The sequence below is a fragment of the Stegodyphus dumicola genome, chromosome 9 (genome assembly GCF_044657685.1).
Source record: "Stegodyphus dumicola isolate Sdum_Otavi_A_Nest chromosome 9, ASM4465768v1".
In the NCBI taxonomy this organism is placed as follows: Eukaryota; Metazoa; Arthropoda; class Arachnida; order Araneae; family Eresidae; genus Stegodyphus; species Stegodyphus dumicola.
Genome location: NC_140776.1, coordinates 129,201,008 through 129,220,634, shown reverse-complemented (window position 1 = coordinate 129,220,634; position 19,627 = coordinate 129,201,008). Strand labels below are relative to the sequence as shown.

At 33.4% G+C, this 19,627-nt stretch overlaps 1 protein-coding gene across 2 annotated transcripts in view; it reads right to left on the bottom strand.

Moving 5' to 3' along the window:
* Positions 1 to 19,627, bottom strand: part of LOC118180013 (histone H3.3 type a-like) — a 73,590-nt gene that overhangs the window by 12,875 nt on the left and 41,088 nt on the right. For both annotated transcript variants that reach the window (XM_085824103.1, XM_085824105.1), the window contains exon 4: positions 13,035 to 13,232. In XM_085824103.1, the coding sequence (XP_085680229.1) occupies positions 13,035 to 13,232 (198 nt within the window). The remainder of the gene's footprint in view (positions 1 to 13,034; positions 13,233 to 19,627) is intronic.

The window sequence follows — 19,627 nt, the reverse complement described above, 5'->3', positions numbered from 1 at the left end:
GAAAGAAAAAGGGCCATGGTCTTATCATATTTACAATTATATACATTACATACTATGGCCATAGTAAGAACCTGTCGCAATGAACGAGTTTAGGTTTAGAGTTCGAACTTATGGATTCAAACCATGATGTCGTTCAGTCTGTTTAGGACTGTGTAAGGACCATCCCAAGGTGACTGTAAATTAGGACTGAGTCTTTTTTGTCGAATCGGGTTCCACAACCACACCTTCTTTGTTGGATCTGGGTCCAGCAGCTCTTGTGTTGTATCGGTCGTATCTTCACCTTCTCTGTTGCCAAGTTGACTCGCTCTCATGCAAAATTGTGCATCACTTCAAACCCGTACTGGAGATCTTGGATGTATTCCTCATGTGATGAAGGTGCATCCGGAGTGCGACCAAACAAGAGATCACAAGGCAGATGAAGGTCACGACCAAAGAGCATCTGAGATGAGGAATAGCTGGTAGTCTCGTGGACAGCACTGCAGTAAGCCAGTAAAAAGAGTGGTAACATCATGTCCCAGTCCTGTTGGTTTCTAGAAACCACCAAGAGTTCCTTGATTACAGCCGATGTAAAATTCCTTACCTGATTAGAATGTAACTGAAGAGGTACTCCAAACCTGGAAATCCAAGGTGACTGTAAATTAGGACTGAGTCTGTAAGGAGTTCTGTAAGGACATCAGGTATCTTAGAAGTATCATCACCTCTGCTACTGTGACAACCTCTGGATCAGGAATAGGATATGCTTCAGGCCACTTGGTGAAAAATGATCAATGTGTCAATCAAGTAATGATCAAGTAATCAATGAGAACAAGGAAGTATTTGTTGTCATCAGCAGTTTGTGGCAGAGGTCCTAAGGTGTCAAAGGCGATATGTTCAAAAGGCGTTCCTACATTGTAACGTTGGACTTTACCTCGGTTGTTTAAGACCTAAACAGGCATTGCCAAGATTGCCACCACTTTTGCACATCATCCTTTGTGTTATTCCAAGCTTCTTGAACTCTCTGCAAGGTCTTCATTGTTCCAAAGTGGCCTCCTGTGGGGCTGCTGTGTAGTTCTGTAAGGACATCAGGTATCTTAGAAGTATCAGCTGCCATCGGAACGACCTTCCATCATCTGATTCGAATTTCCGGTACAAGATGCCATCTCGAATGTGGAGTGAGTCCCAGAGAGCCCAATATTGTTTTGTCGTAGGACTAGAGATTGAACCTGCTTGAAGCCTCCATCAATTCAATTATGGGTTTAATGTCGCAGTCTTCCAGCTAGTCTTTACTGACTTCTTTGTCACTTCATGGGTCTCAATCAGCCGATGTTGATGTTGTAATCTGTTGCGAGACTTTGACCCTCAAGATTCTTGAAATTAAAGAGCCAGGCCAATGTTACATGATACTTGTGGTGCAGGAATTTTCTGCCATATAAGATAGTGATGGAAATGCTCTACAGCTTTAACTATGGACAGCAACTCTTTTCTGGTGACACAGTAATTCCTCTATGGTTTTAATAGGCACTTGCTCCATAGGCTATGACACATTCTTGGCTGTTTTTTTTTTTTTTCTCTCTCTTGGAACAAAACAGCACTGACACTCTCATTGTTCACATTGGTGTCAAGAATAAATGGTTTGTCGAGCTGAGAATACATCAGGATTGGAGCCGATGTTAAAGCTTCCTTCAAGTTATTAAATGCATCCTCACATTCTTTTGTCCCCAAGAACTTTTGTTTCCTTTCTGCCAGTTTGTGAAGCGGGTCTTGCAATGGAAGAAAAGTCCTTCACAAATCTCCTATAGTGGGTGCAAAATGCCTGGAAGCTTCTCAGCTGATGGACTTTTTGGGGTGTTTCCATTCTTAACAGCTGACACTTTCTCAGAATCTGTTTCTACACCTTCAGCAGAGATGACATAAGTCACTTCATGTCTGAATAACTTGCATTTAGCAGGACTCAACTTTAAATTGGATTCTTTTAGTCTCTATAGTACCTTTCTAAGATTTTCTAGATTTTCTACAAAACTCTTTCTGATGATGATGATGGTGATGTCTCCAGGCATATCAGACAGGCTTTGTAAGAAAGGAATCTAGAAACAATCTGCATAGAGGCGTTCGAATGTTGCCAGTGCATTACACAGTCCAAACAGCATCACCTTGAACTGCCAAAGTCTTTGTTGTATAGTAAATGCTGTCTTTTCTCGGTGATCAGAATCTAGTTGTACTTGCCAATATCCACTCTAAAATCAAGCAACAAAAACCACTTGCTTCCAGTTAAGAGTGTCCAGAATGTCGTCAATTCTAGGAAGAGGGCAGCCGTCTTTCTTCGTAACCTCGTTCAACCAGCGATAGACAGCTCAAAATCTGGTTGAACGTCTTTTTTCTTCACCAGGAAGATGGGAGATCCCCAGGGACTTGCTGAAAGCTTCATGACATTGCTTTTTTGCATGTCCTTTAGAAGTTTTCCTACCTCTTCCTGTTTAGCTATCAGGAGTATAATTACATTTATTGGGACATTCTAAGATGCTGTAGCGGAAATTTCTATTTTCAGTTATAGACCAAGGAAGTAAAAATTCTGTTCTTGTGGTATTGTAATAGCGTCTTGAGCTATGACTTTTTGTGGATAGATTTTACTCCTTCATCATTAATTCCGAATAGAGCAGAATTCGTTCTTTTTAAAGTCCAAGGAAAAATTGTATTTCTTTAGAAAATCCAATCCGAGTATGCAAGGATCTGCAATATCTGCCACATATGCTGTGGGATTGTACATGGCACTTCCAAACGTGATGTTAATGTTTAATTTTCCTTTGATGTCGATCTTCTCACCCGACACAGTCTGGAGGGTAATGCAGGGCGGCGTCCAGATAAGTTTATTTTCCAGTTGTTGAGCCAAATATTTTTCGATGATGCTAACCTTGGCTCCTGTATCTATCGTCATATTGCAGGGAACTCCGTTGATATGTCCCATGATGATAAGTCCATTACTACCACCACTCAATGCAGAGATCTGAAGCACTTTAAAACGGGGCTTCTCATTACCTGGCAACCTCCGCCCTGCGAGATGGCCACTAATTAGTTTCCCTGTTTCTTGTTGGGAGAGGTTTTAACAACCCTGCGGTGTTCTGCAGTTTCTTCGTATGTGGCTTTCAGTACCGCAGTTCAAGCACTTTAGTGTTTGTTTCATGTCACTCCTATTTTGCCTCAAGACATTGACTTGTCTACTTAAATCGTTTAGACAAGCAGTTAGTTGATCCACTGGCTTTTGTACTTGAGCAGCTCTGACTGGGTGGCAATCTCTGCAAGTTGCTGCTGGGCTGCCTGGAATTTCATGGCATACAACAGAGCGCTTTTTAAGTTCTTGATATCCGCCATTCGTAGAACTTTCTATATTTCCGAATCCTGGATGCCATTGATGAAGTACTGCAGGAACAGTATTTCTTTTGTTTCTGTCAGGCACTCCAAAAAGGCGAGACCGGACAGCCTTTCAACATCTGTGGCGAGCTCCTTGAGTGTTTCGGTAGGCTTCTGTTGACGGGATTTTAATTGAAGCCTGGTGTTTATCTTTTACATATTTCTTGCGAAAGTACAGCTCCAACGTGCCGGATAAAGCTTCGAAATCTAGCCTGTGATTTTTCTGGAAGAGTCTGAAGAATATCCACAGTGTCTGCTCTCAGAGAAGCGGCGAGATGACAGGCCCTAGCTTGGGAATTCCATCCATTCGGATTCACCACTACAGAACATTGTCTCTTACACACTTGCCAGGAGGTCTTCCCATCATATGTGGATAATTTCATAGAAGGGTGAGTAAGCATGGATAAAAATTTAAAATTATCTGTACTGCTCCCTGCTATTGCTACAAATTTCTATAAGGTATTAACTTCTTTGACAACCGCAGGAACTCTGACATCAATTTGTTGTTCCACGGCAGAAACTCTCTCTTCTATTTGTGATTTCACAGAAGAAACTCCGTAATCGATTTGTTGTTCTATGGCAAAAACTCTCTCTTCTATTTGTTCCTTGACAGAAGAAACTTTCTCTACAGTTTTGTCCAACTTTATTTTCAACCACATCCATTCTGTTTTCCATAGCTTCAAATTTGTTTTCTATAATGCAAGTAATTTCTTCTTGACCTGCTTCAATCTTTTTTTGACCAATTTGAATCTTTTCTTCAACAGCATCCATCTTTTTTTTCAACAGCATCCATCTCCTTTTTTTTTTTAATGGATTTCAGTCCCACTTTCATTTCTTTAACAGAATCTTTCATCTCTTTTTTAAATGCATCAAAGGCTGCCATGAATTGCCTTAATTGTTCTTCCATCGCTCTTGTGATTGGCATTTAAACCCCACTCCTGACACCAAAAAGTGTTGGGTGTGTACATGTTCGTATTAGATTGAATGCACAAGTCAGTAAAAAGTTAATAAAATTTATTCTTATCCCAAGAAATAAAACAAAATGCTAAAATTTCCATAGAGATATTCGTACAATATCACAGTATCTCACAGTAGTTATTTTTTAAACTACTAAAATGTTAAATAGAACACAATTCAAAGCACAGAAAGCTAATCAGATCTCACTGCGAGTTCGCTACAATCAACAACAAGAACTAGGTAAACAATTGAATTGAAATGTTTTCTTTTGGCTTTTATAAGCTTTTTAATCATGCACAAGAATATTCTGGTATTTTATCAAGATTTCTGGAAGGCAAAAGAGTACAATTACAAGATAACTATTTATTAAACATGTGTGCTCCTGTAGTTTTACTTTTTCACCATAGTCTTCTTTTAAAACTCATCACGTGCTGCATTAGATGAGGAAATAAAACAATTTTTATTATAATTATACTAAAAATAGCAAATTGAATACAAAATCCATAACAATGTCACCCCCTCAAACACAAACAAACAAAGAGGAGGGAGGCGGGGTTCTTAAAAATCAAATTAATTTTAAGTCATAAGCTATGGTCCTTTAAATGATTAAGAGAATTGCAGTCTATCCGTGTAGTGCACATTGGCTGTGCTGGGAGATAAATTAATTATGGTACCACTTGGAAACACAAAAATTTGCCAAATTGCATATGTTATATATATTATATATAAGCATTACTATTATAACTATAATAGGAGTTGTTTTTTCCACTGAATATTGAGATTAGAATCTGCCCAATCTGGATTTAAAAATGGCTTTTTTTGCAGGCATTTTGCAACTAAACGAAAGAAAAAAAAATCTACTTAATGATATTTAAAAATAAATTCATGCACTTTATATTTATTGAGTAGCATACATAAGCAAAAAATATGTGCATTAAATTTTGTGATAGTATTTCATAACGAATAACATTAAATACGAATTCATACAAATAACATTAAAATAAATTTAATTACTTAAAAACAATAATAATAAACGAGTTTTTGGTAATGACAAATAAGGCATATATATATATATAAAGGTTTAAAAGATTTTGTGGTAAAATCCCAGTATATGCTATGACGTTGGAATGATTTTGAAAACTGTCGCCAACACCAAAATGATCCACATACTGCTCATCATATTGGTGCCAGATCCCGGGTGTATTGTTGCTAGGATTAAACCGATTGTTTTTTATGAGAATGGGAATGCATTTTCTTTTGTTCAACATGCACTGCAGACAAATCCCGTGTGTATTGTTACTCGGATTAAACCAATTTTGTTTCATACGAGAACAGGAAGGTATTTTCTTTCTTTCAACATGCACTGCACATGTGAGTTTCTCGATTCTCGAGGTTACTGGAAACCAAAGTTACTGAAAACTTGCTTTGCCTTTCTAAAAGACAATTTGATTGGAGCTGCAAAAATTGGCTCGGGCAAAACATAATTTGCCAAGAAAGTGATCATGTTGTCTCGATCAAAACTCGCTTTTTTTGGGATCGCGATATGAAATTCCCTGACTTTTCCAGATTTTGACTAAAATATTTAAATTCCCTGACTTTTTCCGGTTTTCCGGGTAGCATGGCAACCCTGCGACAACCTTTGATGGTGAGTAGCTTGTTGCAAATAATTAAAATACATAGTTAGATAGATATCGTTAGCCATAATAGATTTACATGGTTACAATTACAATTTTTTTTTTTTTTTTAAATTCAGCAAAGTAATCTATTTGAAATGACTAAAGACATTCTACAGCAGTTATATGATATTGTTATAATCTAACATTACAAATGAAGACAAAAAATAAAAAATATCAGAGATTCATCTGCATTAACATATATATTTATTAAGCGTACCAAAACAAAAAAACATAATTATAGCGACAACTATTAAAAAGTGTTGTCAAAAAGTAAAAACCATGTTGCCACACAGGTTGCAAATTATAATGGGAAATATAATCACAAATTTTAAGTTATTTGCAACACTACCCTTTGATTAAATTTCCATCTGTCCTACACTGAAGCTTTGATTATACAAGACTTTCTTTTGCACACTCTTAGTCACCATGTCTGCTGCATTTGAGCTGGAAGCACGTTCAATAACTAGTCTTCAGCCTTTTCTATTAAGAAAAAATGCCTGAGTTCAATATGTTTGTTATGCTCTGAAGTAACAATTTTCAGCCAAAGAAAAAGTGACTTATCAACAAATATGTTTTGTGGAAAGTTCAACAAATGTTCCCCTACATATTTTTGAAAAATGTTTTAGAACCACAACACCTTTTTGACTGCACTGCACATTGTGAAGTACTCAGCTTCAACTGTTGATGAGGCAGTCATCTGCTGCTTCTTACTACTCCACATGCTAGCAATACAACATAGCCACTAAATGATGGCCTATCAATCTTATCATCAACCCAATCAAAATCGCAAAACACTTTCCTTTCCAGTCTTTTGGAATGTCGGTTTTAATTTTTTGGTCTGTTTTACATAACAAAGGTGGCTGGTCTAACGATGTTGATGCTCCTTTAGCATCTAGCATATTGGTTGTTTCCAAAAGCACACTAGCATAGACATTTTGATAAATAATCATCGAGCTATCTTCCCTTCTGCTTATCCTAGGTGAAGGAAGGTGGTGTATTTCTCCCCAGTCCTTGATTTTAAATGTGTCTGCAATATTGTCCTTAATTTCCTGAATGAAGGAGACTTTGCTGAGAATTACAAGAAGGTCATCCTCCCCACACACCTACGATTACTTCCTTTTCCTTATCAAAGTAAATGCAAGGGTCTGCTGTGGATATTGTTTGGTTAGCTGACTTTAGAAATTTATCCAGGCAGATGTTCCATTCTCTTCCAGACTGACAAAGTCCATAAAGACTTCTCTTTAACAAGCAAACTTTTCCATGTGGTTTCTCATGCAGCCTCACAGTTGGCCGTTCCATGAAAACTGTCCTTTGATTTGGGTGTAGATTTCGATTGAGCAACTAAAAAAACGTTATGTCTTTCCACCTGTATATCTTTATTAAGTTTTCTCTTGAAGACCCACTATCATTTCACAATTTTCCTTTCTTTTGGCCTAAGCACTATGTCTTGAGTTTCATTTCCTTTTAAATTTTCCAACTCTTCTTCTATCGCTAAGTTCCCTTTTTCTGCATATGGACTAGTTTCATTAACTAGTCCATATCCTGAAAACTCTTCCAAAGTTTTCAGGATCCTTCCAAAAAACTTTCTTGGATATTGAGTCTTTACATTCTTGTTTCTTGAACTGTCAGCTGCACTGCATTCCATTTATTTCTGGAGGATTTTCTTCATAAATCTCTGAATTTTCCATGCCAACATCCTTTGCCCAATCAGATACTGAAATTTGTCTTCTGGATCGAGTCACCTTTTTCTGGTATATCCTCTACTTCCATTCTTCCTGTTTGGAGCCTTTGTCTGTTCTTTCTTTATTTTCAACATCATCTTGAGAAAAGTTTCTTTTGGAAACTTATTGGAGGGGCAATGTTATAATAATTCCTGTCATGGAAGCTTTCTCTTCGAATATGACATCTCGGGAACAGATCATTGTGCTGGTTTCCTTAATATAAATTCAGTACCTTTCATCTCCATTATACCCAAGAAGCCTTTTGTCCATCCTTGTTATTTTTTTGCCTTTGTTATTTTTTTGTCCATCTTTTCCCTCTTCTGAACTGGAACATGAGCAAAGCAGGCTGATCCAATGATGAGCATATGCTTTATTCTGGGTTTCTTTCCCATCCATAATTCATGAAGACTTGAATTAGGAACTGGAAACTTGCTCATCCTATTCAGTATGTAAACTGAAGTGCTGACGAACTCTGCCCATAACAAAGCTAGAAAGTCCACTCCTTCATTCGAATATTTGAGAGTTCTGGTTTTCAGCGCTACTATTTTGCTCCAATGTAGATGAAGCTGTGAGCCTCTGTGAGATTCCATGCTTGTTAAAGATCTGTCGAACTGCTTGGTTGTCAAACTCGCCGCCACTATCACAGAATTTATGAACTAAGTTCTTATCACAGGGTTGCCACACAAACAGGAGAATTAAATTTCCCCCAGGTGTGTTTTAAGAAAATTCCAGGCTATCTGTGTAATGCCCATTGGCTGTGTTGAGGGTAAATTAATTATGGTAATAAAACACACAAAAATTCGCCAATTACATATGACTTTCTATATATATAAAATTACCAAAGCATTACTTTTGTAACTATAATAGTTGTTTTCTCCACTTATGATTGAGATTAGATTCTGCTCAATTGGGATTTAAATATGTTTCTCTGTAAACATTTTGCAGCTAAAGCAAGAAAAAAATCTATTTCATGATATTTTAAAATAAATTTAAGTATTTTATATTTATTTAACAGCATACATAAGTAAAAAATATGTACATTAAATTTCGTGATGGTATGTCATATTACTGTCAAAATATTTCACAAGTACGGCAGAGAAAATTGTCTGAAATTTCAAAGTATTACTAACTAATAATAAATAAATTCAGAAGGAAGAAGACATTAAACGATACGAATAACATTAAAATTAAGTTAATTCTACGACTCAGATTGCGCCAAACTACCAAGTTTTGTAAAAGTCGCATGAGTAGTTTTTTAAAAAATTAGCTCTCAAAATTTTAGCTTCTCAATGTTAATTGAGTTTGGTATATATTTATTAATCTCTCTTTTTTTATTAAGCTTATTTGATTCTTCCTTTCATATTTTGAAATTCAGATTCATTCCAAGTAAAATTTACCCATTTCTTATGATTTATTTTTAAAATTCGTATTTAAAAAAATAATTTTTATAAATTTTTCAAAAAAATTTTTGAATTATAATCTATAAAATTTTTACCATCATCTTAAAATAGACGTATTTTAAGCATATCTGCAAAAAATGACAATTTTTTATTCAAAATTTCCAAAGATATACGTGAATTTATATATTGGCGTGTTTTGAAAATTGATATATTTGTCGAAAGCGATAAAACATCAGATGTGCTTTTAAACACTTTGCTAAAATTATTTGGAAGTAGAAACGATTTGACTTTTTTCCCACTCATATTCAATGTAAAAAGGTAGGAACGAGGTGCCTTTTCTCCGCTCCAGCATAACGGAAGGGAAAGAAAAATTGGTTGCTATATATTAAGAAGTTCACCAAGTGAATTATTCTTGACGCAAACTGAAAAAATTGAGCCACGATAAATTTCTGAATTTCTCTGCAACTTTTGAAACCAAATTTTACAAAATTTAATATCTAGGCATAATTTGAGTTGTAGAATCGAAATATGGAAAAAAAAATTGTTATTTCAGAAAAAATCCGATTTTGTATTAAAATACCTATGCTAGAACAATGCTATATATTAATCTATATATCCTAAGTCGTGCTTTCGAGACATGAAAAACGCAATTTGAATTTTGTCAATCGGCCCAGTAGAACGTGAGATACAGAACTGTCCCCCCCTTTTTTTTTGGCACAGTGTACCTTTGAAGAACAGCCTAAAATGGCCAGTGCCCACCATTAAAAACAAAATCACAAAACTTTTTAAGAATAATTTTTCTCTCTATAAAATAAATTTCTTTTTGAACAAGTTTCGCCTTCATTTTAGAATTTTCAGATTTATGTTGTTCTAAAGAACTGATTGTACAACTGCCCCTTAGTAAGTTCCTCCATTTTAGAATTTTTCAATTTAATTAAAGATTTATTTAAAAAATTATATGTATTTAGAATGCATAGAAGAAACTGATAATTTTATTTTTTTTTAATAATATGAATACTGAGAATAAATATGAAATGATATAAGGTCAGCGCCAGTGGCAGAACTTTTAGAATTTAGTTAAGCACTGAGCAACAAAATTTGGATGGCAAATTTTTCATAATTTAGGGCAGGCACTGGACAGCAGAATTTATGACTCACAGAGACTGCACCATGTGGCAAAATGCCTAGTGCTAGTATGGTATATGGTGCTCCCATGAAGCTTCATGCACAACATGAAGCTTTTAAATTGTTGGTTTCCAGTTTCTTTATCAATCAAAAAAAAAAAAAAAAAAAAAAAAAAAAAAAAAAAAAAAAAAAAAACTTTCTATAAATATAGGTCCACGTGACAAGATTAGAACAATTTTTTGCAATTTTCCATGAAAAAGAAAAAGAAAAAAAAAATTCCATGAAAAGATGATTAAATAAAATGAAGATAAACATGTTAAGTGAAAGACTTCCACAAAAATTCACATAATTTTGTTTTCACTGTTTAAAAATTCTCCCCTTCCCGCCCATTGAAAAAAAAAAAAGATTAATCACAAACTTCCTACAAAACAGCCCATTATATGTTAATACAATGAAGACATTTTTCGTTTTGTCATTTTTTTTCTGGAACAACATAGCTATCAATATTACCTTCAAATGCTTCTAAAACTCCTAAAGTGCAAACTCTATAATCATAAAAGAAAAATTATACCTAACAACATTATAAGAGGGAAGGGAGGGGGTGAAGAAGATTTTTTTAAAGAAATTAAAATATATATATATATATATATAAAATAAAAAAATAAAAAAAAGAGCATAAATTTTTAAGAGAAAACTGATACAAATTGGAAAATTTTGAAACACTTACATGGGGGAAAGAACCTCTTATGAAAAAATATAAAATAAGGCAAAGGAAATTAACTTCAAAATTATTACAACAGCCTTTTTTGCATTTACAAAGATATGTTTCAGAAACTGTGCTTTATAACATTTGTTATCTTTTTTTATTTTTCAGAATCAAAATATTTATAATTCTCCCAAATGAAAAGTAATGTCAGTTTAAAATATGACAGGGGAAAATGGAAATGTTTTATTTTAATGATATTTAACAATTCATCAATATTTGTAAAAAAAAAAAAAATCTACAAACCTTTGAATAAAAAATTTTGTACACAGTTGAACTTGAAAAGGTGAAAATATTGATAACTCACCAAATTTAGCCATACATAATAAAAAAACTCCTATCCACAAAAGGTGAGAGCTGCTTTTCATGTAATATTTTATGAACTCTTCATTCACAAAAAGGAAATAATTTTGAAATGGTTCATGTTTCAATCGAGGCAGGGCCTTGTGCCTAAAAACTTGAGTATCACATCGTTTACATTAAGAAGTAGGAAAGAATTCAAACAATAACCCATTAAATGTATATTTGTCAATGAATCAACACAAATTATTCCTCCAAAATGCTAAGTTACACTCAAAATGGAAGTCGTAAAAAACAAAAATGTCAGATGAATAAAAATGAGGACCATTTGAAGATTTTGGCTGAAATTTAGGACTTTTAAGGACCAAAAGTCATTTCTGAAAAACATAGACTTTTAAGGTACTTTGAAGGACCATACGAACCCTAAATGAAGAAAGATTGCCAGACAAGGCCAAAATATATTATAAAAATGAAAATTGAATTGATAATGCAAAGCAAAATTGCCTTGCATTATCTTCAAGTGAAGCACAGTATGTTGCAGCAGCTAATACAGCTCAAGAAACACAACGGCTGTTAAATTTACTTGAAGATTATTTAGAGCTAAAACAAAACCTATCGATTACTGTCTATGAAGATAACAAGTCATGCATCAAATTCTCATAATCGGAGAAAAATATTTCCAGAACAAAACATATAGGCGTCAAGCACAACTACTTGCGTGAACTTCAACAAAATGTTATCTTGTGAAAATGGAAGCATTTTTAAGGAGGTAATTAAGTTAATATACACACAGTATCTGCCAGAAGCTATGCTTATTATGATAAATGCAGGGGGATCAATCTCTTAAAATACAGTTAAAAACTGTTTTCGAAAATGTAGCTTTTATGTAAAAAAGCCAACTAAGGAACTGCACATTATAGTTCATGTCTGATGTCAGAGAGGGAAGTTACGAATATTCATCTTTAGAATAAGGATCAACTGATGACAATATTGAGACAACTTGTGTAAAAGCTGACTGTAGTATGATAAAAAGTGTTAAAAGAATTGCAAAAACTAACACTGAACGTGATAGCATCCCTACATTAATCAAATCTAGAAAAGCAATGAAAACTCTAAGAAAAACTTTTGAACAGAAAGGTGCTTATCCAAAACGTAACCAGAAATTTTACATAATTGAGCATATAGTTGAAAAACTGTTGATGAACAATGCAAAACAAACCCATATGGAACAATCATTTGTAAAAGTTAAAAACTTCATGAAGTATGCAATTATTAAAATTTTTTATAAAGAAATTAAAAAACAAATTTCAAAACTGCATAAATAATATAAATTTAGAGGTAACTTTTAATTATTAATTTAGGTATTAATTATTCAATTAATTACTAAATATGTTTAAAACTGATGTCACAATTCACTAATCACGATGGATAAAAGTCAGCTACTTAATAAACTCAAATATGTCTGGAATGGAAGTGATTTTAATTAGCGGAAGGTAATTAATTACATTAACCTCCAAAAAATCTTTAAATAAAAAGTAAAAGATTTTCAGCTTTTTAGTTTTTAATATCACTACATTGCTAAGATTTTTTATCCTATACTTATTTTAATCCTCTTATTGAAAGTATAATAAATAATAAACTAATTTTAGGCAATACAAATGAACATAAAATATGGAATTTAATAGAGAATTTTTTATACATTACATACCTCTGGGTCCCAATAAGGTGAACGTCTTACACGCAAAAAATCGGTATTTCGATTTGGACGCGTTCTTCTCACAACAGCTCGATGAGAAGATGGAATAGGAACTTGTGGCACAGCATCAAATTGCTGGGATGTACCCGGCAACGGGGAACCAGTCTGAGGATTAAACTCATTTGTGCGACGTCTTTCGAACGTCTGTGCCTATAATAATACAAGAAAGTACAATAACCAACTATGAATATTTAGAATTAATATGATTAATTGACCTTGGGCACACTAATTTTGTACTAAATTTATATACCTTAATAAGACCTTAAAATGAATAGAACAGGAATCCTAAGCGATTCTGAATTAGAGAATTTTGCATCTTACAGGTCATGTATTTCAAAGATGTTTACATTTTTAGTCCAAAGAGGCTTTATCCTGAAGGGATTGTTTTCGTTTTACGATTTTGCGTTTAAAATTTTAAAAGGCTGTATCATTTTTCAAATCGTTGCCACCAGATATTATTGCCCTGTATTATATTTGAAGAAATTAAATAATGAAGAATCTGCATAAATGCATGTATGTTTCTCGTATTGTGATAAAACAATGGTACCTAGAGCCGTAAAATTTTGAATAACGTAATCTTCCACCTATCCTTCTTTTCAAACCTGTAGCAAATGAAGTATTGGAGCGAAAAGCTTCTCTGTTCCAAATATATTATGCAATCATTAAAAAATATCTAAAAAGTCGTACAGTGAGTGATTTTTTTAAAAAAAACACTTTAATTTTTTTTTGCGAATATGGTCAATATTTTCTAAATTATTCAAAATCTTTTTTATATCTTGCATTTTCTTACACTCAGGCAAAGATGCCATTTTATTGCTCTAGATCAGCAGTTCTCAAACTTTTGACTAAACAGACAATCTAAATGAAAATTGAAAACCTTTAGTATACATTTTAGAATGACTATTTTTCAATTTCTGAATAGAAATATTAAAATCAAAATTCTGAAAGCTTTCAGGTTTTATATTATGCCCAAAGGGGCTTTTTTGAACGTTTTGTGTCTCACCTTTATTTATTAAATATCACATTCTTCGCACTTGAACCATAAAATTCAATTCAACAGCAGTATCACAAAATATTTAAAAGAGCATATCTTTAGAATTTCCAACACACTGTTCTCTTGTGCTGGAGATAAAAATATCAACCCCCCGAACAGTGCTACCATTGCTCGCTTTGAAATCTCTGAGTTTGTTAATCAAAAATTCGTTAACATGTTAAAAAATATGAAATCGATAATAAAACAAATTCCAATTTAGGATTTCCAGATAACCATATTCGGTGGAGGACTGCGTTATTCAAAATTTGCTGGTTGTAGGTACCATTATTTGATCACAATTCGACAAACATACATACATTTATGCAAATTCATCATTATTTAATACCTTTAAATATAGCACAGGGCGATAATATTTGGTGGCAACAGTTTGAAAAGTAAAGCGGACAGTTAAGTTTTCAACACAAAATGCCAAAACAAAGTTAACAGCCCTTATGGGCTAATACCCTTTGGGCTGAAAGAACAGATAAAAGAGTATTTTCCACAATACTATTAAATTCAAAAGCAAATATAAAATTATAAAAATAAAAATATGAAAGCTTTCAGATTTTACATTATGCCCAGAAGGGTGTTTTTTTAATGTCTGGTATGTATCTGGTATTTTATTTATTAAATAATCATGTTCTTCATACTTAAAACACATAAAATTTAATTCAACAGCAATATCACAAAAGATTTAAAAACAGCATACCTTTAGAATTTTCGATACACAGTCTCGCATGCTAGACATTAAAATGTTTTTTTCATACAGTGTTGCCGCCATTGCTCGCTTTGAAATCATTGAGTTTGTTAATCAAAAATTCTTTAAAGTTTTGCAAAATTTGAAATAGATAAAAAACAAATTCGAAATACAAAATTCGGGCTTCCAAGTGGCCATCTTTGGTTGGAAGACTATGGTATTCAAAATTTGATGGCTCTAGATACCGTTGTGTTTTCACAGTGTGAAAAACATTCATGCAAATTCTTAATTATTTAGTTTCTTTAAAAATAATACATGGCGATAATATTTGGTGGCAACAGTTTGAAATGTGAATCGATGCAAAATGCCATTTTCAAATCAATAGCTCTCCTGGGATAAAAATTATTTTGCCATTTGCACAACCTATTGGCTATTTGAATTAAATAGGCACGCATACAAATATCAGATTAAAAATTGGTTACCATTTTAATTATCAAAATTTAAGTTATAATACTTTAATTCTAAAATTTAGCACGAAATTTGAGCCTTTTTAAGAGAAATCAATTTCTTTATGTCTGGTCTTATTTCAATTAGTTTTAAGTGTAAATTAGAATCTAGATTTCATTTTGTTCTGCATTTATTTTTTAAACATAACATGGAAGAAAATTCTTGTTCACACATATAGGTTGTGCAAAAAGGCAATCAGAATTTAATAGCTTTAGTTGAAATTCTTTTTTTTTTTTTCGGTTAAACCAAAAGTTAACAAGTGTGTTGTTTTTGAAACCTACAGTTAGAGTTCGATCACAGGAAATTTCTATCACTTGTTCTTTTCTTCACAAGATAAAATTTCAGGTATATTTGAATAAAATGGATTTCTAATCCAATTTTCTTTTTCATAATCTTTGGGAAAATACATTTTAAAATTATTTATCAATGAAAAACAATAATTTTTAATGTCGGATGCTAATTCTTCTTCTATTTTCAAATTATTTTTTGTTAGAAAACTTTCTAAAAGTGGCAAAAAGCTTAAAATATTATTATAATATTCTTTGATTATTAGCTCGAGTTTTTTTATCATTGCCTTTATTTTACCTCTATAAGTAAACTAATATTTTGTCCTTGTAATCCTAAATTTAATTCATTTAACAAAAATATCAACTAAATATGCTAAATGTGCCAACCATAATTCACTAAATAAGCATTTTTGCAATTTAAATTTTGAATCAAAGAAAAATTTGAATTTCTGATCGGATTTCAAAAAGATGGTTTAAAACTTTGCCTCTGGATAACTTCCTTACTTTGGAATATAACAAAAGCATTTAATGTTCACTGCCCATCTTTTGGCATAAAATTGTAAATATTCTTGAATTTAAAGCTCAGCTTCTAATAAAATTAACAATTTTTACAGCTTGATTTAAAATGATTTTCAGGGTTTCAGGGATTGTTTTGGCTACTGAAGCTTCAATATGAACGGAGCATTGAGTAAATTTAGTTTCAGGTGTAACTTTCTTTATTTGAGAAATAACATTAGAATGTTTTCCTGTTAAAACCCTGTCACTGCATATTACAATGCACTTTTCCAAGGAATAGCATTCTTAGACATAAAATAGCCAATTACTTCGAAAATTTTACTTGCAGTTGCTCTATCATGAAGAAATTTACAAAATAAATACTCTTCAGCAATTCATTTATCTTTTCCGAAATGTATGTAAACTAATAATAATTGAACAAAGTTCGTTACATCAGTACTTTCATCCAACTGCAATACGAAATACTCACTATGTTTAGTTTTTTAATAAGAGTCTCTTTCATGGAATTTAGCATTTCATGAATTCGTCGATTTACTGTATCATTTGATAACAGAATATTATTAAGTTCATTAGCCTCTTTTTCAATGAATATTGTTAAAACGATATCTTTAGCTGTTGGTAATACAAAACAAAAACAGTGACACGCCAAGGAGTTGTCCGACGGAGACAAAAATTGTTGGATAAGAAGATTATGTACAGACTAGGAAATGATTAAAATTTCAGAAAAATTGAATGATTTACTTCAGAGTTAGATAGATACAAAGTAACAAGCTCAATAAGGTGTTGACCCACCTCTAGCCTGGATGAAAGCTGCCACACAGTGTGGCATAGACTGATAAAGCTCCCAGCCTGCAGTATTTCTTGCCAAATTTGCTTCCTGCAGTATTTCTTGCCAAATTTGCTTCAACTGTTGGACTAGGTCATCAACATTTCCTGGTAGATGCAGTCGCTTTTCCATCATAATCCAACCATGCTCAATGAGAGAGAGATCTGGCTGGTCAAAGAAGTGTTTGACAAGCAGTAAGACAGTCATAGCAACAAAGCCATATGTGGTCTGGCATTATCTTGCTGAAAAAAAAAAATTGCCAGTGTTTTGCAAAAGGAACGGTAGCAAAACAGGTATCAGAATGTCTTTGATGTATATCACTGTGCTGTAAGTGTGCCTCTAATGACAACCAAATTTCTCCTGTTATCAAAGAAAATGGCACCCCAGAGCATAACTCCTGGTTTAGGGTCTGTGTGGCGTGCAATAGTGAAAGCAGGATCGGCATGCTGCTCTGGGCATCTCCAGACATGTCTTCAATGATTGTAACAACACAGCAGGAAGCGGGATTTGTCGCTAAAAACTATACATCTCCAGTCAGCATCATTCCTACCTGATCGAGCCAAGCACCACTGTAATCTGGTTCAACAGTGTGCAGGTGTGAGTGGCAGGTGAAGTAACGGTCGGTACGAACATAGATTTAGCTCTATCAGCCCTCTGTGAATGGTCATGGTGGACACTCGTGTACGGGTCCTTATAAACATCTGCTGGATGCGCAGTTCCAATCCACTGGACATCGCACTAGTCATTCATTGGACACAGAATTTTAATAATTTGCATATTTGGTAAAAAAAATTATGATTTCTTTTTGTTATAGAGTGTATAAGGTTTTCTCGAATAGTGTCAGACTGCCCACTCTTAGCAATTCTTAGACTTACCAGGTAACTAGCTTCCAAAGCTTTTTCACCTGAAGTAACAAAAACTTTCATTACTTGTATAGTATATTTAATCTCCGATAATTTCCTCTTAAAATATTCTTCAGATTTATCCTTTAAATTGGCATCCTTAGACTGTCCTGGATCCATCAGCCGAGAATTGTCATTTTTCCGCTTAGTCAATCCTAGCCATTTTTCGATTTTGAAAATCTAGGTTTGTTTTATTATTTTTTCACAAATATTTAAATGCACAATATGTACAAGTTCTCCAAAAACAGATGATGATATTCTCAAATCATGTAGAAAAGTAAGGAACACAAAGCAACAAGAAGACAAAATACCTGCTGTTGGAGATAGCAAACCAATACAAAAATTGATTCTCATTGAAAATGAGCCCGGAAATGGCGACATAAAGTGCTGACATGCTAATAAATAAATGAACTCTAAGAGAATTAATGAGATACTATTATCTTTTTTATAGGAACTTATTTTTATTTCCTATTAAATACAGCACCCATTTCTATCACTCCTTTAAAAAAAATCATTTATGGCAAATTTTATTATGTCTACGGCTAAGAGAACATTTGCGAAATGTACAACATGGAAGAACCACGAAAACAGCCATGCAGACAGATCATTCGCTTCTTGCTAAAGCCTATACGCGACTATTGATCTTGAACAAAGCTTAGATCGCAAAAATTTACAAGTGTTAGAGAAACAGTCAATCAGGATGTTGGAGTTTTAATTTTTGAATTTAATAGTTAAAAATACTTTGCTTCTTTGCGTACCACCTATTTTTCTCTTGTATACCACCAGTTGAGAACCCCTGCTCTAGATGCAAGGTGGAACAAGCGGTATCCCACCGCGTCATGAATTAACTTAAAGGTTTACTTCCCCCCCCATGAAATAACATTGTATTAGGAGCTAATTATCTATGTGTAAGCTCATAACGTGTGTAGAGTTAGTCCCCCCCAAAAAAAAAAAATTTCTGCACTGAACATCAAAGGGTTAATTCACTAAAGGAATTCTATACATGTGAAGTGTCAGCAAGAAGCTCTAAAAATAAAAAGAAGATAAAAAAAGCAAAGAGAAATCGAATCTAGACTTTCAAGTGACTTTATAATGTTCAAATTCTGGAGTTCATCAAGTTTTCTGTTTGCAAGTTCTACAACTACAGACAAGAAGATCTCAGATCACATCACATTGTAGGTGATGTTGTGCATTATCAGTTAACTTTCTTAAATAACTTTAAAAAAGAAAATTATTGAGAAATACTGCTTTTAATGGACTAACTAAAAAATGCTTAATAGAATAATATTTTGATATTTATTTTATGCTATTTGTTCATAAATTTATTTGCTAAAAGTCCAACATAGGGCTCACATTCTCTGGATGAGAAAAGATAGCAGATGCAGGATCTGTTGATAGACCTAAATTCCACTGCCCTAAATAATGGAGAAAATACTCATCTTTCAAGAACAACAGGTACACAGTTGGCTCTTGAAATCACAGTGGAGAGTTATAACATATTTAACACCTGTACACAGAAAATTTCGGCTACCCTAAACAATGGAGAAATTATCTTTCAAGAACAACAGGTATACAGTCAGCTCTTGATCTTGCCATGGTGAATTATCACATATTTAACACCTGTACATAGAAGATTATTGATAATGCAGTAAGCAATCATCAACCAATTGTTATGAAGCTCAATTTTAATTTTGAAATCCTGTGCAAGAAAAAAGATCTTGGAACTTTAGAAACGCAGACTGGGTAGGTTTCACCTAGTATCTCAACAGCCTCAGCC